Source organism: Littorina saxatilis, linkage group LG16 (assembly GCF_037325665.1).
Source record: "Littorina saxatilis isolate snail1 linkage group LG16, US_GU_Lsax_2.0, whole genome shotgun sequence".
Lineage (NCBI taxonomy): Eukaryota > Metazoa > Mollusca > Gastropoda > Littorinimorpha > Littorinidae > Littorina > Littorina saxatilis.
The window spans coordinates 45,380,763-45,404,688 of NC_090260.1; the positions used below are offsets into that span (position 1 = coordinate 45,380,763).

Genomic DNA, 23,926 nt, shown 5'->3' on the forward strand with positions numbered 1-23,926 from the left:
TTCATCGAACCAGAACGCATTCACTACAGCAGTCACAGGGTCAAGAGGGTGTGGTGCTAATTTCGGTAAAGTGATGCTGAGAATGTTCTCACGGAATAGGCTGCTTGCCATGGGGATTTGACCTTGACCTTTCAGTGACGCCATTCATTGTCGATTCATTGTACACATATCAAAGTACGCTTGGGACATACACAAACAAAAAACAGGGGTGGGACTCTTCCGCGAATGGTAAGGCGTCCGTCCCGTGATCGGGAGGTCGTGGGTTCGAACCGCGGCCGGGTCATACCTAAGACTTTAAAATTGGCAATCTAGTGGCATTATGGGGTTTGTGCTAGGACTGGTTGGTCCGGTGTCAGAATCCGTCGCGATATAACCTTGAATGGTTGAAAACGACGTTAAACACCAAATAAAGAAAGAAAGAAAGGTGTCAGAATAATGTGACTGGGTGAGACATGAAGCCTGTGCTGCGACTTCTGTCTTGTGTGTGGCGCACGTTATATGTCAAAGCAGCACCGCCCTGATATATGGCCCTTCGTGGTCGGCTGGGCATTAAGCAAACAAACAAACAAACTCTTCCGCGAATCCGCGGATATCCGTGGACAAAACTTACGAAATCCGCTGGAGTAATCTATTTGTCCGCGTCAAATGATATTTAACGATTTTATTCTCAAACGGCATTTATTTCTCAAACAGTTCGGAATCGTATTTGGTACAGTCTTTGCCTTTGCCTTTTGCGGTTTGCGAAACAAAATGGCGCACCGCAAAGACATTGTCGAACGAAGCAAATGTTCAACATTGGATGAAAGTTTGAAAAACAAGCGGAGATGGGATTGGACAGGGGAGAAGGTTGATAAAGAACTTATTGGAGAATTCATCACACTCACAGTATCTATAACTTGTTGACTGAATAATATGGAGAGAAGTGAAGATGGAACAGAACACTGGAGGCTTGAGAGTTAAATTGTGCTGACTGAAAACTCCTGATAACTAACAGTAAGTTTGAGCTTCAATGCATTAGGGCGTCACTTAGATCATACTATTGCCAGTATTGGATTATGGATACATGGTTCATTACGTATATATGCACCATTACAATGTTACCCTTGTTGTGTGAAAGTGGTTTGTTTCTGTTTGGTTGAGGTAGTTTTGGGTTTGTTTGTTTGTGTGTGTGTGTGGTTTTTTTTTTTTGGGGGGGGGGGGGGGAGCGAGAAGAATGTTTTTTTTACCTGATCCAAACAAGTACGATTTTACTTTCAGAATGCACCAGATTGCACAGATTTTAATGTACCATTAAAAAAAAATTGAACCCCCCAAGAAAAAAGTAATTTCCTCTTTTTTTCATCACAAGAGTCCAACCCCTGAAAAAAACATACAGTAACACACACAAAAACTGTTGCTGCACGGCAGTTTGGAACACACTTTGTGACCCAGAAGTGGTTGTATCATGTATGCTATGTAAATGTACATTATGTCGCGACACCACTCTCGTATATTTACACATATACACACAACTTCCATCCTCATACCGCACCATCTAAAACTTCACCCTGGTAGTAACATTTCCAACATTTATTGAGCTGGTATACACATGTGTATCCACACATCCACAAACTCCCCTGACTGGGGTACAAAATTCCATTAGCAACAAACTTGCTGCTGTACATTCCTCTTTAAGCAAAAAAACCCCCCTGACCAGGGTAAAAAGTCTATCCATGTACAATCAAACATTTAGCTGTTCTGAGTCACTACTCCTCAGCCACAATTACATAAGTTCAAAACAAACATATTGTTGTTCAATGAGGTTAATACTTTTTGGCATAATCGGGCACAGAGTGGGGAGATAGACATAACCACAGGCAGCAATTATCCACTTTTTTAAACACAAAATTTAGAAATGCACCCCCTCCGCTTCTCTGTATCCAATTGCCCTCATCTGTACCAGCAAATCAGCAGGCCCCTGGCTGACGTCTCAGCTCTGTTTTGCCCATTACGTACTATACTTGCAGAAGTAATCTGGTGGAGTCCACCAACCAAATCACTCTGTTTAGCACGCCAACCCCTGGCTCTCACAGGGTGAGAAAGACTAGCAATGGATACAGGTCGGTAATGGTGCAGCCACAGGACCCTCCTCCACTGAACCAGACCACAACAACATGGCCTTTTGTAAGGGCTCAATCCTGGGAGGATCCTGCAGATATCGTTAAAGTTACTGAATAGTGTGTGCTTCCAAGCAGAATTACTTTCGCCTGTGGCCATGTCTATCGGAGCGCCACTCAAATGCTTAAACAGAAGACCTGGTCCGGCTGGTCTCGCACTTAAGTAGGCTCTCATGCACCGAACCGGGCACACCTGGCGATGACTACCTACTGTCTTCAAATGTATCACTGAACCTATCTGATGTGTTGGTAGCCTCCCCTTTCTTGCGACAACTGACTTCTCCATGGGAGGAACTACCACAGCTTGAACAGGCGTGTTTGAATGAACAGTTGTCGCGAGTCCATCCCCTTTTTCTGTTGAAATAATGGCACGCGCCCCCACCTCTTTTGGCACTGTCCCCCCCTTGTGCCGACTGAGCTGGGGGTGACCGAACAAGGGATGAGGTCACACTTGGTGGCTTACAGAACAGCTGCAACCACAGCTGGTTGTCAATGTTTCCCCACGGGCGCGTTGGGTCTGCTTCCTTTACTGTGCGGAATTGCTGGTCATAGAGCAACCAGCCATTGCCCGGGAAATCCCGGGCCGCGCCTCTGATTAATTCCGCATAAGCCAGCATGTCCTGCAAACATTCAGGGTGGGCCACCAGGTATACCGACATGTAAATGTGGAACGCACTGGTCCACTGCTCCAGGGACATTTCTCCTTTTCCCCTCTTTTCTTCCTTTGGGACCAGGCGCTGTAGTGATATCTGCATGCTCACTAGTCATGGTTATCCATACTGCCTGGCCACACAGCCAGCCTCAGTTTTATCCCTGCAGGCGTTCCTCAGTTTTATCCCTGCAGTGAGTGTCATACTACACATACATCATATCATTACAGGCGCCCCTGGTCGTCCAAGACATAGGCCACTGTCTGCCTGTCCTCTTGCCTGTCCATAAAGGATTTGGCAAGGAGAATTGCCAGGTCGATGGATTTCCCCTCCACAATCTTTCTTCTGACATCATGTGCCACTGTTATAGAGAGGTGGTCCATTCTATGACCCCTGTGTCCTCCCGCCCCTTTCTCGAAAGCGTCTTCCAAAAATCTCAGCCTCTCACGTAATTCCCGTATACCTGGATCGGTTCCGCTCGTGGGCACTGAAGTGCGGGCATCCGACGATGTTGTCGCATCCTGTCTGGTCTCTCGCCCATCATCCCACCAGTCTCGCCGGCTCGGGCCAGGCTGCCCATGGCCACAGTCTGGCTGGCTCGGTCCCGGCTGCCCTTGGTCCCCGTCTCGCTGGCTCGGTCCTGGCTGCCCATGCCCACTCGGCCCTGTTCGCTGCTGCACTGGGCTGCGTGACCTCAGTCTGGCTGGTCGCCTGCCAGCCCCCCGGCGTTGAGGTCGTCCTCTCCCAGACATCTGTAACACTCAGACTATAACTAGTTAAATTACCGTGTTAAAACCCAGTGTTGTTCTTCCTTCTGCCGTTTCTGTAGCGGCAAGGTACAGCCCGATCTGACCACAGCTTTAGCCCCCCCTAATTATTTAAGGTTCTTGCCCAAGTATTTTATAGTAGAACTTGTCCCCCCTAAATTTGACAATTAAAAACATGTCTGCGTTTGATATTAAACTTTACAAACTTATTGTGATTGCTTTTCCTTCATTATTAGTAATCACTGTAAAGTTCTGTCCTCGAATTCCTTTGTTCCCATTGAAAACAGTACAGCACTACATGGGAAGTAACTTGTGACCCCCTATGAAGAGTACTCTGTAATCCGGTAGTTACCTCCCTTCCTTTAATTTACCCTTACATGGCAAAACGAAACCGTCAAGTTTTCCAAATTGTCGTGCTGTACCAAAATTGACTGCGTTGTCCATCTCATATCCCTGTAAACGTGACCAGACAAATTACAACATGCCCCCGGCCTTTACTAGCACCAACTTACCCCCTTTTTTGCGACTATGAGTGGCTGTTGACTCGGTCACTTCGACAGTGTGCAGAAGACGAACAGCTTTTCAATATGCTGACCTAATTTTGCTACAAAATACATGAGCTACCAGGCGACTGCTGAGACAGTTGTGGTATCCTAGAGATTGGATTCCCCATGAAGAAGTGTCAGACAAAAGTATTGCCTACCGTGAACACTTACCACACCCCAGCAAAAAGTAGGTCACGGTGTCGTGGACGCCGGTTCCGCGGTTTTCCTTTGTCTTTCCCTCGACTCCGATGTGACTCGTCAGACACTACCACAACTTCGTTCTCCTCGTCGAATCGATGTAAAAAGTGAATTGCTTTTAAATTGAAACTGCTATGCTACTGTTGTAGGTCGAGCAAAACCAAGGTGACTGGTATAGCTAGAAAAATTGAAGAAAACTGGAGCCAGTCTGGGACCCGATCTCTCAGAAAGACGTCACGGAGCTTGAAAAAGTCCAACGCAGAGCAGCCCGTTACGTCCACAACAACTACAGCGATCGGACCCCAGGCTGTGTGACCAGCATGCTGAAGACCCTCCAATGGGAACCACTCGCCGACAGAAGACTCGCCAACCGCCTCACTATGCTCTACAAGATCAACAACGGCATAGTCGACATCAACAAGGCCGAGTTCTACACCTCTGGCGACAGCCGCACCAGAGGAGCCCAGAGACTGTTCCAGGAGAGGGCATCCCATCCTGTTCTCTTCAACTCCTTTTTCCCCCGAACACTGCGTCAGTGGAACAAGATCGACCCTAAGACCACAGCTGCTCCTTCACTGGAGTCCTTCCAAGCTGGTCTGGGTCGTACCCACGGACTTGCCTCGCTGACACAGTAACCCTGCAGCTCTTCGTGTAAATAGTTTTATACTTTTAACCATCTTCTCGGAGTTATTGGGTCACCCACCACCAGTAACCAATTACTCAGTACTCTGCCGCTGGACTACAGACGTTCGGATGAACCCAGTCCACATTAAGAAAGAAGAAGAAGAAGAAGAAGAAATTGCTCCACAATTTCGGTGCTGGTCTAACATCCGGGGTGTTTTATCTCCCGACCAAGCTGTTTGAGAATAACCCAAAATGCTGACACAGTAGCCTGCTGAATAGGAATAAAACCAATTCAGCATACAGGAGTACGTCGTTCGCCCGACATAACAACATTTAAGATTGAGGCTTAAATGTCTTTATTTGCCAATCCTCGACACTCCGAAAAGAGATAGCGGAAGTCAATACATCATATTGGTTTTTCATTGGCTACTTCCTAATGGCTAGTTAGGGGGCATTTCATTGACAAAAGAGTTGTAACAGAGCTTTTCATTGTCGGAGTGTATACAGACCTAGCAATCCTGTAAACACTCGGAGTGCGCATAGCTTTTGCCTTATTTCACCTTTTTATCGCTGATTTCTGCATACAATGATTACTTTGCATATAGTGATATATACTGCGGGGTGCGTGCCATGTTTGTAGTTTGTGAAAACAAAACACTTTTGAAAGACAAGACCACGACTTTTTTCACTTGAAAAATTGAAAATGGCTGTTCAGATGTTCCTGTGGCGGCTGTGCTATTTTGGTGGTTGTGATGTCGTGTGGGAAGAATTACCATAACGACCAGCTGCCATAGATTTATTTTTGGTACTGCAAGTGCAAGCAGAACCATTGCACCATTTCATCCTCGTTTTTTTTTCAAATACATGTACATGTACCACATGTTTTGTTCTTTTTCTACAGTAATGCTGTGAACAGTGGGGAACCATCAAGGCCTTCATTAGTGACCAGACAGGTACATGCAGAAGCTTCTCACTGCAGCATGGAGGAAGGAGACACAGCAATTCTGTCTGACATCAAGATAGAGATTGATGTCGCAGAAGAGACACCGCAGTACTGGCACATGACGGAACCAGAGCCATACGGTAAGGTTAACCAAACCTCTCTAACACTAAAACAACAAATGCAACATCATCAATATACAATGTGCCTTGCTGAACAAATGCTAGCTTTTAATTGTTAAAGTGACATCTTTTAGGTGTGTTACTGTTAGTGTTAACAAAACCTATGTAAAGAGAATTTTTTCTTGTAGACAAAATAGTTTACGGTAAGTGAAGCTTTGTATACAGCAGTACATCGCTGAGAAAAAAATCTGCCTTTTTGTGCAGCTCATTGTAAACTTAACATTGATAAGGCAGTTTATGTTGAAACATACGATCGACTGAATTATAAGTGAATAGGCCAATAATTCCCCTGCCATATTCAACAAACAGATTGCTTTTGTAAGAGGGCTGTCACACATGCGACTGAGTCGCGCGATTTACCCCGTTACACAGCCGACTCAGTCGTAGAAAACAGCTACGACAAGTCTGCGACTCAGTCTCATGCGATTCCCTCGTAGCTTTGAGGTTTAGAACATGTTCTATTCCTGCGATCCAGTCGTCGGTCAATCGCAGGGGCAGAGCCAACAGAACCAATCAGAACGCGTTGCTGCGGCCTTGACGCCGTGACGTAAAATAATGGCGGACAGTGGCGTACAGCGTCTCTTTGTCAATTCAAAACTTGTTGGAAGAACAGCTTTTTACTCAGATATAAAGGAGACGTTTTAGGCGTGTACAGCGGTCGGAAAACATTAATTGCAGCTGTCTGGGAACTTTATTTCTTGCAAAGGCGTAATGCTGAAAGGAATTTTTCAGAAAGGTAGAGCGACGTTCGAACATTTAGCGTCTGCTCTCGCAAAGCGCGTTTGCCGTGTTCACTATGACACATCACTTCCGCCCCGCTCGCGTGGAGTTATCGTTCGCCAGTCGTTCGTCTATCGTTCATCGTGTGACGGGTCAATGGCCTACGATGTGATGTGCGATCGGCCAAAGACTGAATCGCAACGACTGAGTCGCCTGTATGACCGAGGCTTAAGACGTAGTGGCTATACAGTAGAACTGATTGCTTTTATAAGACGTAGTGGATATGTTACAGGCATTAAGTGAAACCAGGCATTACGCGTAATGCCTGAAATGTTCAGGCATTACGCGTAATGCCTGTGACCACTAGGCATTACACGTAATGCCTAAAAATACCAGGCATTACATGTAATGCCTGAAATTTGTCTCTCAAAATTACGCTTATTGCCTGAAGCAATTCAGGCAATACACACAACATAAAAGCCTATTGCACTGAACAGTTATCCATTACCTCTTGGATGACGGTGAGAACATTTGTTAAGGACAAAGTGTTGACAAAATGTCATGGTGTGAATATTGTAACTTGACATTCGATCAAGTGAGCTTTGAAATGATTGCACATTTTATTTTGCGATTATGAGTGATGGTTCGCAATGCAAAATAATGTATTTCTGCCATAGTGTTCACCACAGTTTGAATTTCACGTACTTGTGAGTGCATGTCACAATGGAAAGCCGAGGTCCAATATTTCCAGTCGAGTTTTCACCAGTTGCTTATTCGTCACCATGGAGGATAATGAAAAAGAACAATTGTTTACTCGACGTTTGTTTGAACATTATGAAAAGGACGGCAGAAAGTTGCTCCTGAAAGCTGTGTACTTCAGAACAATCGAAGAAGTAAAAGCTGCCTTCCAGAAAACGACAAAGTCACGTCATGAGTATCATCTCTTGGGAAAGTAAGTGATGTGTGGTGTTTGTCAAAAACAGATTTGAGTGTTGGTATTCAGCTCTACGTCTATCGTAAAACAATACTGAAACCGGGTTATCTCCAATGCTGTCTCTGATAGAGTAGTTGACACATAATTATAATGTCAAAGGGAGGATATGCTGGTAGCATGGATGAGCGAGAACAAGACTACGAACTGGACTGCTGGTATCAAATTTGTCCAGTTTAGAAAGAACACGAGTCACCACGCCGGTATAGGCAGATCGCCATTTAAAGCAATGTTTGGCACGGAAGCCAAGATCGGTCTGAGATCAACAACGTTGCCCGATAGACTTGATCGAAACGGAGGAAGAATTACAAAAGGCATTATTGTAACCAAATGAAGACATCGACATGCCCCAAGCTGAAAGTCAGACGCCTGGGCCGTCTTTTGGTGCAATACCCCAAGCTGAAAGTCAGACGCCTGGGCCGTCTTTTGGTGCAATGCCCCAAGCTGAAAGTTGGACGCCTGGACCGTCTTTTGGTGCAATGCCCCAAGCTGAAAGTCAGACGCCTGGACCGTCTTTTGGTGCAATGCCCCAAGCTGAAAGTTGGACGCCTGGACCGTCTTTTGGTGCAATGCCCCAAGCTGAAAGTCGGACGCCTGGACCGTCTTTTGGTGCAATGCAACAACAACAAATCAACAACCAACAACAAACCACCACCCACCAACCAACCACAACCCACCACGACCAACTACCATACAACCAACCACGACCCACCAACAAACCACCCACGAACCACCAACAAACATCAACAGAAACCTCACCAACGACAATTGCAGAGATGTTTCAGGCATTATATATACGTTTAGGCATTACCTGTAGTGCCTGGTCACAGGCCTGAAAATTTCAGGCATTACACGTAATGCCTGGTTTCACTTAATGCCTGTAACAGGTTTCAGGCATTACGTGTAATGCCTGACAATGATTTTCAGGCATTACACGTAATGCCTGGTATTTTTAGGCATTACGTGTAATGCCTAGTGGTCACAGGCATTACGCGTAATGCCTGAACATTTTAGGCATTACGCGTAATGCCTGGTTTCACTTAATGCCTGTAACAGATATACAGTAGAACAGATTGCTTTTACGAGGTATGATCCAAACAAAATGATCAAACCCCGATTATACAAGTCTCAGGCCACTGATCATCATTTGAAAGGCCAAACATTTAACTCCTTTCACCTATATTTCCTTCCAAGAAAACTCTCCCTACTATTCCCTGCAGATTTCCAATTCTTTTCTTGTTGTCTTATTTCTATCTGACTGGATCCATCACCTTTATTTCACTTACCAAAAGTCTTCTTTTCCACATCCTTATTTCTCTGCACCCCGCATGTCGTAAGAGGCGACTAACGGATTATGTTTCTCCTTTTACCCTTGTTTAGTGGTTCTTGTATAGAATATAGTTTGTAAAGATTTTAGTCAAGCAGTATGTATGTACTGGAAACTTGCATTCTCCCAGTAAGGTCATATATTGTACTACGTTGCAAGCCCCTGGAGCAATTTTTATATTTAGTCAAGTTTTGACTAAATATTTTAACATCGAGGGGGAATCGAAACGAGGGTCGTGGTGTATGTGCGTGTGTGCGTGTGTGTGTGTGTGTAGAGCGATTCAGACTAAACTACTGGACCGATCTTTATGAAATTTGACATGAGAGTTCCTGGGTATGAAATCCCCGAACGTTTTTTTCATTTTTTTGATAAATGTCTTTGATGACGTCATATCCGGCTTTTCGTGAAAGTTGAGGCGGCACTGTCACGCCCTCATTTTTCAACCAAATTGGTTGAAATTTTGGTCAAGTAATCTTCGACAAAGCCCGGACTTCGGTATTGCATTTCAGCTTGGTGGCTTAAAAATTAATTAATGACTTTGGTCATTAAAAATCTGAAAATTGTAAAAAAAAATTAAAATTTATAAAACGATCCAAATTTACGTTTATCTTATTCTCCATCATTTGCTGATTCCAAAAACATATAAATATGTTATATTCGGATTAAAAACAAGCTCTGAAAATTAAATATATAAAAATTATTATCAAAATTAAATTGTCCAAATCAATTTAAAAACACTTTCATCTTATTCCTTGTCGGTTCCTGATTCCAAAAACATATACATATGATATGTTTGGATTAAAAACACGCTCAGAAAGTTAAAACAAAGAGAGGTACAGAAAAGCGTGTAATCCTTCTTAGCGCAACTATTACCCCGCTCTTCTTGTCAATTTCACTGCCTTTGCCATGAGCGGTGGACTGACGATGCTACGAGTATACGGTCTTGCTGAAAAATGGCATTGCGTTCAGTTTCATTCTGTGAGTTCGACAGCTACTTGACTAAATATTGTATTTTCGCCTTACGCGACTTGTTTGATTAGTGCTTTTGTGAACAAGAAACACTTAACAAGTGGCTCTATCCCATCTCCCCCCTTTCCCCTATCCCATCTCCCCCCTTTCCCTCGTCGCGATATAACCTTCGTGGTTGAAAACGACGTTAAACACCAAATAAAGAAAGAAAGAAAGAATGATCTTCCGCTTCAAAAGCTTGCCGCAAAATGGGTGCCTCATTAGCTGACAGGGGAACGGAAGGAGCATCAGGGTCCTCTCGCACGCGATCTGCTCAACCGTTGTGAACCCAGTAGACCCAAATTTGTTATTACTGCAATCACTGATTATGAGACTTTGGTTTCCTTCTACTTTAGTGCCAGAAAACACAGAAACAAAGCATGTCTAGACCAAAATGACGAGATGCATCAAATTTGTAAGCAACGTTTTCAAAGCAGAAACAGGGCTATTCGCTGTATTTTTCGACCATGAAGGTCCCGTTGCTGTCAATTTTGTTATTGCTACAAACAGCCAGTCATTGTCACATACTATGCAGAAACCAGTTTCAAAGTCAATAGCAACAACCCAAACAAACTGAATAAAATAAAAACACGGGGAGACTTTTTTTGTTTTATTTTACGCCTCAGTTGCATGCAGGTGTACATGGTATAGTACCTAGTAAACGCCCACCCCCCAGTTTTGACCAGTGGAGTAGACAAGGAAAATAAATAAAGATTATTCAGTCTGCTGTTCTTGTTGTTTTTCAATTGTTTCCTTTCCTTAGACATGTTTCGGGGATTGGACAGAAACAGGTTTCTTGAGTGGCCAGAGAATCGCAATACATCCTGGTTTGCCCAAAGCGGCCTGAACGTTCAATGAACGAGTGTACTATGGAAACAAATTTCCTGATCAAATCTAGAGAATACTCAGTGTCTGTCTCCATTTAGAAGGTGGGGGAGGTGAATACTGTGGTTAGGGAGGGTATATATGGTTTCTTGACGTGCTTCGCGATAATTTGGACAATCTAATAGGAAGTGTTTTACGGTTTCGGACGGAAATCCGCAGTCATAAGATGCATATGTAGCAACGTGACGTCTCACTAGATCGTTATTAAGATCACTTATATATAGCCTTAGCTCACAGTGAATTGTTTGTGATATGCCGGCGATCTCCAGAATACCAATAACACGGCGGACTTAAATCGGTTTTTGACAAAAAATGGTTGAATTCACTCAGGGACTCACTAAGGTTTATGTAGTTTGGTAAAGAATTCCAGAGTTGTGTTGAAGATGGGAGAAATGAGTTTCTGTATAATTCAGTGTTAAACGATGGAACTTTCCTATCTAAAGGTCTGCGCTGGCGATATGGGTTATTAGTTGATATTAATGGTGGCAATATCGCAAGTAAGTAGTTTGGCACCTTACTGTGTACAATCTTGTGAAATAAGATAAATTTTTGACGTTTACGCCTCTCTAAAAGTGAAATAAAGCCTGACTTTTGTTGATGGCTTGTACTGCGGACTTCTCCAACAATGGTCTTCATCTTCAAAGCTTCATCTTTAGCGGGAAGTGATGTCTGAAGAGGTTGATTCACGGGTGTGTGTCAGTGTGTGTGTGTGTGTGTCACGGTGTGTGTGAGAGAGAGAAAGAGAGAGGGGGGAGGGGAGTTTTGTGCAATCATGTAACGCATCTTTTGAACACTTCTATGGCAAATGACCAAAATATCGTTTTTCCATGCCAAGTGTACCCCCGGCGGGTTAGGGGGAGTCCCATATTGGTTGGGACTAGAAAGAATTTACCCGATGCTACCCAGCATGTCGTAAGAGACGACTAACGGTTCTGTTTCTATTCTTCTTTTGTCTTATTTCTGCCTTACCAGTCCTTTCACCTATATTTCCTTCCAAGAAAACTCTCCCTACTATTCCCTGCAGTTTTCCAATTCTTTTCTTGTTGTCTTATTTCTACCTGACTGGATCCATCACCTTTATTTCACTTACCAAAAGTCTTCTTTTCCACATCCTTATTTCTCTGCACCCCGCATGTCGTATGAGGCGACTAACGGATTCTGTTTCTCCTTTAACCCTTGTTAAGTGGTTCTTGTATAGAATATAGTCAATGTTTGTAAAGATTTTAGTCAAGCAGTATGTAAGAAATGTTTAGTCCTTTGTACTGGAAACTTGCATTCTCCCAGTAAGGTCATATATTGTGCTACGTTGCAAGCCCCTGGAGCAATTTTTTGATTAGTGCTTTTGTGAACAAGAAACACTTAACAAGTGGCTCTATCCCATCTCCCCCCTTTCCCCTATCCCATCTCCCCCCTTTCCCTCGTCGCGATATAACCTTCGTGGTTGAAAACAACGTTAAACACCAAATAAAGAAAGAAAGAATGCCAAGTGTCACATGATAATCAACCGTTTGGTTTCGGCGTTCGATGAAGCAGACGATTGTTTCTGTAGTGATGCAACCATATATATTACGGTCTCCTTCCGGCAGCAGTCTCAAAATTTCGACTTGTTTTGACCTTAGAACGATGTCTTTATCATAACTGTGAAGAACAGAACGGAGATCACTGTCGAAGTCGGCCAATCTGCAATCATTTTCGTCTTGCGAACACAAATCTCAAATTTAGATCAGTCAGCTCGCAAAAAAAACATATGGGAGATACTGATGTGGTTGCAATTTTTGTAAAAGGCACTAAATTTGACCCTGTTAACTGTTGCCCAGTAAGTTTGACTTGTTTGGTCTGTGAAAGTTATGGAAACCAGGTAATAACATAAACACATAAATGAAGTTATCCCCAAGTACGCTAGTACTAGGGTCCAGCAGACTTTAATTGTGTGTGTGTCTGTCTGTCTGTCTCGACTTAACAGCTTATTGCTTGGAAACTACTGGGCGCAGTTGATACACTAACTTGATAATAGGTCCGATTGATCGTATTAAAACTTCATAATGTTACCTGGTACCTAAATGCGAAATAAACCACAAAAAAACGACTTGGCGGTGGGAGGAATTCGCGGTGCAACAGCCAGCAAGGCAGTCTGATAGAACGGTGCAAGGTCTCGGCTAACCAAGACTATGGCATACTCGTAGCAAAGCCACCGAATGGTACCGTAAACCAAGAATAGTGACGTAAGAAAATAGAATGTCGTCTTTTGATTTGGAACGTGACGTGTTTTAGAATGGAGATATGGTAGTGTACTCGTGTGTGTGTGTGTGTGTGTGTGTGTGTGTGTGTGTGTGTGTGTGTGTGTGTGTGTGTGTGTGTGTGTGTGTGTGTGTGTGTGTGTGTGTGTGTGTGTGTGTGTGTGTGAATGTCTGAAGAGTACTCGGGTCCAGCGCGAGCGTTTTTTTAATTAATTTGTGCGTAATAGAGACTGTTTGATGTGACTTTTGAATATGTTATTGCTAACTATAGGTTATTTTCGAGATGCTTTTTAATAAATGACTGAAAGCAGACTTTGTTGTTTTCTTCTACTTTCTGAAAGCAGTCCACATAAATGCACAGCGTAAAAGTTCCCAATAACACATCTAAAAATAAAAGGGCTTGAAAAAATGAATGCATGCATTAAAAAATTTACAAAAATAAGAAGTCTAGGAAGCACAATTCCTCGGAAATATCCATTCAGATTTCTTATCTCCAAGAAATAAAAAGAGAACGGCCGCCGTTTATCGCTAAGGTTTCCATCATTAGTTACAATTGCACTAAAAAGACACTTCAGTAGAGGGGAGGTCACTACTGTGTTGTTTCCGGGATCAACGCAGCTTTCGAACAGCAGTGCAAACGTGTGCCTTAAAGGCAAGCTATTTAGCCATTGAGAAAACTACAGTCACTGAACCTTTCAGCCATTGAGAAAGCCACAATCACTGAAACTTTTGCTAAGTTGACACACTTTTTGGGGAACCGTAAGATAAAATGACACGTGGTGCGGAAAAGGAGAACATCCGTGACGAGCCTCCAGCTACAGATCTCTGGTAAAACGCACATGCGGCTACAATACAGGTTACCACAACTTTATGCTGTTGCTTCGCGCCGTCAAATTGACGCTTCGCGTCTTCGATTGCTATTACTTCAAAATGTTCAGCTATTTTTACTGTTTTCAATTCCCATGCCTGTGTTTATCACTATATGTCTCTTGGTCTTAATTTCACTTTAAGTTTAAGGCAAAGTATCTCAGCTGTTTTATATCAAGCAGAAATATGAAAGTTGCAAACCATCCAAATATAGGTGTTATATTCACCACAGATTGTCAAAAATCATCAGAAGCATAATACATTTTAGTTTGTGTTTTGTAATGAAAAGAACAATTACACATGAAAATGCAGAATTTAATGCTGACAAAACCTGCAATTGTTTGTTCTTTTATGTTGTAATCCTAATTACAGTAGACTTCCACTATGTTGTGGTCCAAAGAATGCAGACCTGTCAACCTGTATGGTTTTCCCGTATTTTGTACGGGATTTAAAAATTTTGGTGTGTACGGCGTACAACGCCTAGCTGTACGGGTAAACCAAATTGTACGGGAATTGTACGGGAAAATTCAAAACCCGAACAAAGATTCGAAACCGATCATCAGATTCGTTTCTGTTTAGCAGACGACAACAACTAACAAAAAAAGACTGTAACTAAGCTTGTGCGCATGCGCAGAAGGTATTATAGAGGGCGCTGTGGCCCAATCCGCTACTTCCGTGTCGCGAGATTTTGTCTTTGTTTTCACAACTTACTTCAGCGACAGACAACAATTCGCGTCACTTTTCGTGCTTCAACTGAAGATGGAGAGGCCAGCGAAGAAAAGAAAGAAAGCCGGACATGGTCAGCACATGTCGGAGTGGGAGAAAACGTACTTTGGTGTCGTGCGATCATCGGACAAGGGAAAGGAGTACAGTTTGTGCGTGCCATGTGGCTCACACATCAAAGTGAAAGTTGCTGCTTCTGGTCACTACGACTTGAAGCAGCATTTTGAAACGGCGGTACACAAACAATCATTGATTCGTTCGAAACAGTTAAAGTCTGTGAACCAACATTTCCAGAAACGAGACAGCCGCCTTCCAACAGAAGAAGATGTGACGCAAGCCAATGCCATAAAACCATTACCACAGTCAATCTGCTTGCCACGGCAAAGTCAGCTACTGCTACCTACAACAAGTGTCATGCTTGAAGTGATCTAGTGAGACTGGACTGTGATTTTTCCTGGTGAACAGTAGTACAAAGTAGTTGTGTGGGTGTGACTGTGTTATACATTTAAGCTTAAAGTGATCTGGTGAGACTGGACTGTGATTTTTCCTGGTCAGTGGACAGTAGTAGTTTTGTGGGTGCGTTTTACAGTAGTTGTATGTATTTATTAATGCTAAATCAGATGTGTTTTATGAATACAAAATAAATGTTGAGTATTTACCAGCTGGTCTTTCTTCTTTTTTATGTCGTGCGAGTCTTGCGTGTGAACTCAGGTTTGCGTGTGTTCATTTTTTGGGAGTGTGTAAGGGATTGTTGCCCTAATTACAGTTTTTAATCATATTAGTACATGTTGGCCTTGGCAGGGGTTAACAGGTCTGAGAATGAGATAGCGATATACGCGTTTCTAGATGTGTGGGGGTAGTGTTGAGGCTGCGGCATCAACAAAAACATAAACATTCAAGTTTTGCTCCAGGTCACTTTTAAGGGAAGCAACTGCCTTTTCTTCCTCTTGAGTAAGAGATAAAACGTGGTTATTCCCCTTTGCACACGATTCCTTAACAACAAAGCCTATGTTCCTGTGGTCGCAGGGTACCCCCCGCGGGTTAGGGGGAAGAATTTACCCGATGCTCCCCAGCATGTTGTAAGAGGCGACTAACGGATTCTGTTTCTCCTTTTACCCTTGTTAAGTGTTTCTTGTATAGAATATAGTCAATGTTTGTAAAGAGTTTAGTCAAGCAGTATGTAAGAAATGTTAAGTCCTTTGTACTGGAAACTTGCATTCTCCCAGCAAGCAGACCTGTCAACCCCTTCCAAGGCCAACCTGTACTAATATGATTAAAAACTGTAATCAGGGCAACAATCCCACTCCCAAAAAATGAACACACGCAAACCCGAGTTCACACGCAAGACTTGCAATTCACTCGCATGACATAAAAAAAGAAGAAAAACCAGCTGGTAAATACTCAACATCTCTTTTGTATTCATAAAACACATCTGATTTTGCATTAATAAATACATACAACTACTGTAAAACGCACCCACACAACTACTACTGTCCTGACCAGAAAAAATCACAGTCCAGTCTCACCTGATCACTTTAAGCTTAAATTTTATCTATAACACAGTCACACCCACACAACTACTACTGTCCACCAGGAAAAATCACAGTCCAGTCTCACCAGATCACTTTAAGCTTTAATGTATAACACAGTCACACCCACACAACTACTTTGTACTACTGTTCACCAGGAAAAATCACAGTCCAGTCTCTCCAGATCACTTTAAGCTTAAATGTATAACACAGTCACACCCACACAACTACTTTGTACTACGTACTGTTCACCAGGAAAAATCACAGTCCAGTCTCACTAGATCACTTCAAGCATGACACTTGTTGTAGGTAGCAGTAGCTGACTTTGCCGTGGCAAGCAGATTGACTGTGGTAATGGTTTCATGGCATTGGCTTGCGTCACATCTTCTTCCGTTGGAAGGCGGCTGTCTCGTTTCTGGAAATGTTGGTTCACAGACTTTAACTGTTTCGAACGAATCAATGATTGTTTGTGTACCGCCGTTTCAAAATGCTGCTTCAAGTCGTAGTGACCAGAAGCAGCAACTTTCACTTTGATGTGCGAGCCTTTCCCTTGTCCGATGATCGCACGACACCAAAGTACGTTTTCTCCCACTCCGACATGTGCTGACCATGTCCGGCTTTCTTTCTTTTCTTCGCTGGCCTCTCCATCTTCAGTTGTAGCACGAAAAGTGACGCGAATCGTTGTCTGTCGCTGAAGTAAGTTGTGAAAACAAAGACCAAATCTCGCGACACGAAAGTAGCGGATTGGGCCACAACGCCCTCTATGATACCTTCTGCGCATGCGCACAAGCTCAGTTACAGTCTTTTTCTGTAAGTTGTTGTCGTCTGCTAAACAGAACCGAATCTGATGATCGGTTTCGAATCTTTGTTCAGGTTTTGAATTTTCCCGTACAATTCCCGTACAATTTGGTTTACCCGTACAGCTAGGCGTTGTACGCCGTACACACCAAAATTTGAGTAAATCCCGTACAAAATACGGGAAAACCATACAGGTTGACAGGTATGAGCAAGGTAATATATTGTACTACGTTGCAAGCCCCTGGAGCAATTTTTTGATTAGTGCTTTTGTGAACAAGAAACAATTAACAAGTGGCTCTATCCCATCTCCCCCCCTTTCCCCGTCGCGATATAACCTTCGTGATTGAAAACGACGTTAAACACCAAATAAAGAAAGAATGTGGTCGCAGGGTGTGTGTATGTAACTTGAGTAAACTCATCTGAAGTACTTTTGACAAGACAGGCATGCCCACATACAGCATAAAGCATGGGAAGATGACTTTAAAGGCTCACTCCTTCTTGTGAAAATACCGGCATGGTTGGCCTAGTGGTAAGGCGTCCGCCCCTTGATCGAGAGGTCGTGGGTTCGAACCCCGGCCGGGTCATACCTAAGACTTTAAAATTGGCAATCTAGTGGCTGCTCCGCCTGGCGTCTGGCATTATGGGGTTAGTGCTAGGACTGGTTGGTCCGGTGTCAGAATAATGTGACTGGGTGAGACATGAAGCCTGTGCTGCGACTTCTGTCTTGTGTGTGGCGCACGTTATATGTCAAAGCAGCACCGCCCTGATATGGCCCTTCGTGGTCCCGCAGTGGGGCACTGCGGTTATGAAATTAAAGGCCCCTCCTGTTTTTGGAACCGCAGGAGCTTTCTAGTTTGCTGTTAGGTAGATTTTTGGTTCCTCTTTCCTGTCATGCTCTCTTTTTCTTCATGAATTCTTTTCTTTTTTCTGCCTTCTTGCTCATTCACCTGTATTTTTTCCAAAAATCTCTTCTCTTGCCGCTTGTCTCGCGATTCATGTATAGGTTAATCTGTTAGTGTTCTGATGTAAGTCCAGCAGTAGATAGGTTAAGCCTATTTTAACATACTGGAAACTGGTAATCTTCCAGTAGGTATTAATTTAGTTTTACTAAAGCCTGCTGGGACACAAGTAATGGGTTAGTGCATTTGTAAACAGGAATCGCTTGACAAGTGGCCCCCTTCATCCCCCCCTTCCTCGTCCTGATATGGCTCTGCGTAGTCGGCTGGATGTTAAGCAACAAATAAACAAACAAACAAACAAACAAAGCCCTTCGTGGTCGGCTGGGCGTTAAGCAAACAAACAAACAAATCTTGTGAAAATGGTTTGGATCAGCATCTCAGATCAGGTCAGGCTTTACATGGGATAAGACCTTCCCTTCACGTGGTAACATACTAACAATTCCTCACTGCCCCTGGTCAGTTCAAATTGCTGTACAGTGGAAACCCAATTTTCTCAGATTTTTGAAGGGTCTTAAAGGCCGAGGGTCGGGTATAAAAGCAGAGCGGCGCGTGCCACTTCAGTCTAATGTCCAACCCTTTTCAGGAAACGAGCTCTCACTTGAAATATTATTTTCAAAAATACTCAATCAATCAATCAATGACGCTTATATCGCGCATATTCCGTGGGTACAGTTCTAGGCGCTCTGCAGTGATGCCGTGTGAGATGAAATTTTATACGGCCAGTAATTGCAGCCATTTCGGCGCATATTTACCTTTCACGGCCTATTATTCCAAGTCACACGGGTATAGGTAGACAATTATTAACTGTGCCTAAGCAATTTTGCCAGGAAAGACCCTTTTGTCAATCGTGGGATCTTTAACGTGCACACCCAATGTAGTGTACACGGGGGGGGAGTTCGGACACCGAAGAGAGTCTGCACACAGAGTTGACTCTGAAATAAATTTCCGCCGAACCTGGGATCGAACTCACGCTGACAGTTCCCAACTGAATACAAATCCAGCGCGCTACCAACTGAGCTATATCCCCGCCCAAATACTCTGTCTATACCAAACTCAAAAGCACCATTTTTGTCAGGCAAACATTTCAAGGTGTACACCATACATGCACCCCAAAATGTGTGTCTAATAAGCCCTGGATAACGTAGTTTCAGAAAAAAAATTCACTCACCAAATTTGATTTCAAAATCAAACGGCTCTCAGTCGTGATGGACTGGGCGGAGCTAAAGACACGAGAAAGATAATGTCCACGCACCGCTCATTCCTTTTCGGCAACACACACCCGCAACACAACGTTTACCTGATGTTGCCTGACCCCAAAGTTCCGGTCACTCCGCGCTATTGCAGCCGCCATGGATGCTACATGACACCACTGGCTAATCTGCCTGAGCACTTTCAATGATCGTTCTGTAATTAATAAATTATTTCAAAGATAGTCTGCACTTTTCGAATGTTAGTGTTTTTTTAGGTTTTTTAAGTGAAACATATCCATTAAAAAAAAACGTGTTCTTCTTGGGCTGAAAAAGTAAGCTGAAGCAAAGAATGTATGTCTCTAGCTCCCATCTCCCCCCTTTCCCCGTCGCGATATAACCTTGAATGGTTGAAAACGACGTTAAACACCAAATTTCTTTGGAAAGAAAGATGTCTCTAGCTGAAGTTATTTAGTGGATGAATACGATCGTGAGTTAGGTACCAATGTCTTGAATTTATGGCAGACTTTTCCAGAGAAAATAATATTGTACGTGTTGTTTGATGTTTCCAGTGGAACACCGCGTATCACAGTCAGGCACGTTGGAACCAGGCACTCATGAAAGACACTTTCTTCACTTTTTCACACACTAAAACACCACTCTTCAGGCTACTATGCAGCAAATGTTGTAATCCCTGTCTGTCACAGATATCATATTCATAAACATCCAGCAATAGTGATAAAACATTAGAAAGCAGTGACACATTGAACTCTAGGTGGTTCCTCAAGTTCTTGACATCCGATTGTTGGTGCGAGTTTCCACTCTGGTTCTGCACCAAGAGAGAGGGTATTTCTACTCTTCAGTCTACAACACGAAGTCAGGTTGACCGGTTGCGTCAGTGTTTGGCACTGCATAACTTTGACCATGTGCTCAGTTGTATTACACAGTGAACAAATGCGTGCGCGACGGTGTGTGCACGTGTGTATGTGTGTGTGCGTGTAATCTGCACTCAGCGGATTTATTGCTAGTGTCAATAAAATCATTGCCACTAATAATGGTTCCAAACAACCGTCAGAAAAAAAGGTGAATATCACACACAAAAACACACACACACACATAACGGGAATTTACAGAGGTTCACAAGAAAGGCACACAGCAAGAAGAGGTATGCAGTCAGCTGTTGGCTTGTTTAATCAAGCGGAATGCCTTGGCCACTGCACCCACCAGACTAGGTAACCTGAGACCTGTCGGTCACTGAAAATAGGCTCCGCCAAGACCCATGGGTATTTTGGCTTGTTGGACCTCGGCCTTTAAAAGGAGGGGTTCCACTGAATAAAATGATTTCTTGAGAAGCCAGTGGTTGCATTTACAACATTTAATTTAATTCATCAGCTAATGTCCACTATGCACAGGGATCACCCACGCTGTTCATTTCTGGTATGTGACCAAGTGGACAGATGGTCGTATTCCATGCAAAGACCAGCAAAATCTGAGATGGTGAGCCGAACTGTTTTCCTGAGAAATTGTGTGCCTTTAAAGTGACATCTTTTTCTGTCTTTCCTTAATGTCTCGTCTTTTCTTTCAGGAAGAGAATCTTTCTGTCTTTGCGAGTTGTGAATTTCTATCTTTCAGGAATGCTGTCTTACATACCTTCAGTAAAGGTATGTAAACATTTTCATCACGAGACTTACGAAAGATTTTTGCATTTTCTGTTACAGCACCAGCAGGTAAAGATTTCAAGACGGACAAAACAGTCAACTTGCAGATGGAGCGTACATCAGAAATACCAACATCGTCCAGTGCTGACAGCAACGTTGTTTGGCTGAAACAAGAGGCACCTGAAATACCAACATCGTTCAGTGCTTACAGTGAAGTTGTTTGGCTGAAACAAGAGGCAGCTGAAATACCAACATTGTCCAGTGATCACAGCGACATTGTTAGACTGAAACAAGAGGCAGCTGAAATACCAACATCATCCAGTGCTTACACGGATGTTGTTTGGCTGAAACAAGAGGCAGCTGAAATACCAACATTGTCCAGTGATCACAGCGACATTGTTAGACTGAAACAAGAGGCAGCTGAAATACCAACATCATCCAGTGCTTACAGTGAAGTTGTTTGGCTGAAACAAGAGGCAGCTGAAATACCAACATTGTCCAGTGATCACAGCGACATTGTTAGACTGAAACAAGAGGCAGCTGAAATACCAACATCATCCAGTGCTTACACGGATGTTGTTTGGCTGAAACAAGAGGCAGCTGAAATACCAACATTGTCCAGTGATCACAGCGACATTGTTAGACTGAAACAAGAGGCAGCTGAAATACCAACATCATCCAGTGCTTACACGGATGTTGTTTGGCTGAAACAAGAGGCAGCTGAAATACCAACATTGTCCAGTGATCACAGCGACATTGTTAGACTGAAACAAGAGGCAGCTGAAATACCAACATCATCCAGTGCTTACACGGATGTTGTTTGGCTGAAACAAGAGGCAGCTGAAATACCAACATTGTCCAGTGATCACAGCGACATTGTTAGACTGAAACAAGAGGCAGCTGAAATACCAACATCATCCAGTGCTTACAGTGAAGTTGCTAGGCAGAAACAAGGGGCAGCAAAAATCCCAATTGATTTTGGAACCATTGCAGACACAGCTTCATTTTCAGAACAAGATTGGGGTACATGTTCTAATGATATCAAGCGTGAAAAAGACGATGTGGGGGAGGATGGAGCAAGGCCAGTGATGGAGGTCTCCGACAAGTGCAAAGAGGAGTGTACATGCAATGCGGGGCAGGACTTCAAGACTGAGGCATTACCAGCTGTGACCGAGACCAGCAGTTCTGCAGCTGAAGACATCCCTGCAACAAGTGTGTATGCGCATGGTGAGAGTTTTGTTTGTGGTGGTGTGGAAGTTGAAGAGGACAGGAAACCAGATATTGCACGTGACTGTGTAACGCAAGCAGCATGTTGTCCTCTGTCTGCAGGCTGTTACTGTCAAGTGAAAGTTAAACAAGAGCCAGTAGAACCCACACAACACGTTGAGAGTGTGGAACACAGTGACTTGAAATCCTCTGACACCTTCACCTGTGAGACTGCAAGAGTCAAGGCTGTTGTGGTGGAGAAATGTTCAGCTACAGAATCTGTGGTCACTGCAAGTAAGACAAAGACATCACTGGACAAAGGGACAAGTCATAGGACAAAGGAAAAAAGAACAAAAATCAGAACACCTATCTTTAGCAGAACGTTAGAACGTTAGTGAAAGAAAAACATATTGTTTTAGATGGATCTTCGAGTGGTAAAGATGAATCTCATTGTTTGAAGAACAATTTGACAAGATGTGCACTCCCATACAGTAAGAAACGACAATATGTCTGTTCCACGAGTGCAGTTACACATGATTCAAAGCGTCAAGTAAACAATCACATGTTGACAAGAGAAAGACCACATGCCTGCCTTAAGTGTACAACAATATTTGGTCAAAAGGGGGGTGTAAACAAACACATGTTAGCACATACAACTGAAAAGCCACATGCCTGTCCTTATTGCAAAGTGAAATTTGCTCTGAAAGAGCATTTGAAGACCCACATGTTAGCACATACAACTGAAAAGCCACATGCCTGTCCTTATTGCAAAGTGAAATTTGCTCTGAAAGGGCATTTAAAGACCCACATGATGACACATACAGGAGAAAAGCCACATGCCTGCCTTAATTGCACAGAAAAAATATTCTCACAAAAACAGTTTGAAAATCCACATGTTAACATGCGATATACGCGTAAGGTGTGTGGGGGTCGTGTTGAGGCTGCGGCAACAACAAAAACTTAAAAATTCAAATTTTGCTCAAAGTCACTTTTAAGGAAAGCAACTGCCTTTTCTTCCTCTTGAGTTAGAGATAAAACGAGGTTATTCCCCTTTGCACACGATTCCTTAACCACCAAGCCTATGTTCCTGTGATTGCAGGGTGTGTGTATGTAACTTGAGTAAACTCATCTGAAGTACTTTTGACAAGACAGGCAAGCCCACATACAGCATTAAGCATGGGAAGATGATTTTAAAGGCTCACTCCTTTCTGTGAACATGGTTTGGATCAGCATCTCAGATCAGGCCAGACTTGACATGGGATAAGACCAACCTTCACTTGGTAACATACTAACAGTTCCTCACTGCCCCTGGTGAGTTGAAATTGCTGTACAGTGAAAACCTGATTTTCTTAGATTTTTGAAGGGTCTTAAAAGGGGGGGGGGGGGGGGGTTCCACTGAATAAAATGATTTCTTGAGAAGCCAGTGGTTGCATTTACAACATTTAATTTAATTCATCAGCTAATGTCTACTATGCACAGGGATCACCCACGCTGTTCATTTCTGGTATGTGACCAAGTGGACAGATGGTCGTATTCCATGCAAAGTCAAGCCAAATCTGAGATGGTAAGCCGAACTGTTTTCCTGAGAAGTTGTGTGCTTTTAAGTGACATCTTTTTCTGTCTTTCCTTAACGTCTCTTCTTTTCTTTCAGGAAGAGAATCTTTCTGTCTTTGCGAGTTGTGAATTTCTATCTTTCAGGAATGCTGTCTTACATACCTTCAGAAAAGGTATACTGTTCAAAAAAAGAAACGCATAGTTGCTACTTGCCA

General features: G+C 43.2%; 1 protein-coding gene and 1 long non-coding RNA gene across 2 annotated transcripts in view; both read right to left on the reverse strand.

Moving 5' to 3' along the window:
• LOC138949780 (uncharacterized) overlaps positions 1–10,407 on the reverse strand; it is a 94,185-nt gene extending 83,778 nt beyond the window's left edge. The window contains exon 1 of the long non-coding RNA XR_011450441.1: positions 10,119–10,407. This is a non-coding gene — a long non-coding RNA (uncharacterized lncRNA). The remainder of the gene's footprint in view (positions 1–10,118) is intronic.
• On the reverse strand, positions 2,172–3,558 carry LOC138951384 (uncharacterized). The gene is made up of 3 exons (XM_070322996.1): positions 3,035–3,558; positions 2,539–2,912; positions 2,172–2,188 (listed from the first exon to the last, which is right to left on the reverse strand). Exons 1-3 carry the CDS (start codon positions 3,556–3,558, stop codon positions 2,172–2,174), a joined length of 915 nt encoding a protein of 304 aa, XP_070179097.1.
• Positions 10,408–23,926: the final 13,519 nt, after the last annotated feature.

Coding starts and splice junctions, on each gene's coding strand:
- LOC138951384 (XM_070322996.1), bottom strand. CDS start 3,558: ATGTCTGGGAGAGGACGACCTCAACGCCGGGGGGCTGGCAGGCGACCA. Junction 2,913..3,034: donor TTGGACGACCAGGGGCGCCT/GTAATGATATGA, acceptor ATGACTAGTGAG/CATGCAGATATCACTACAGC.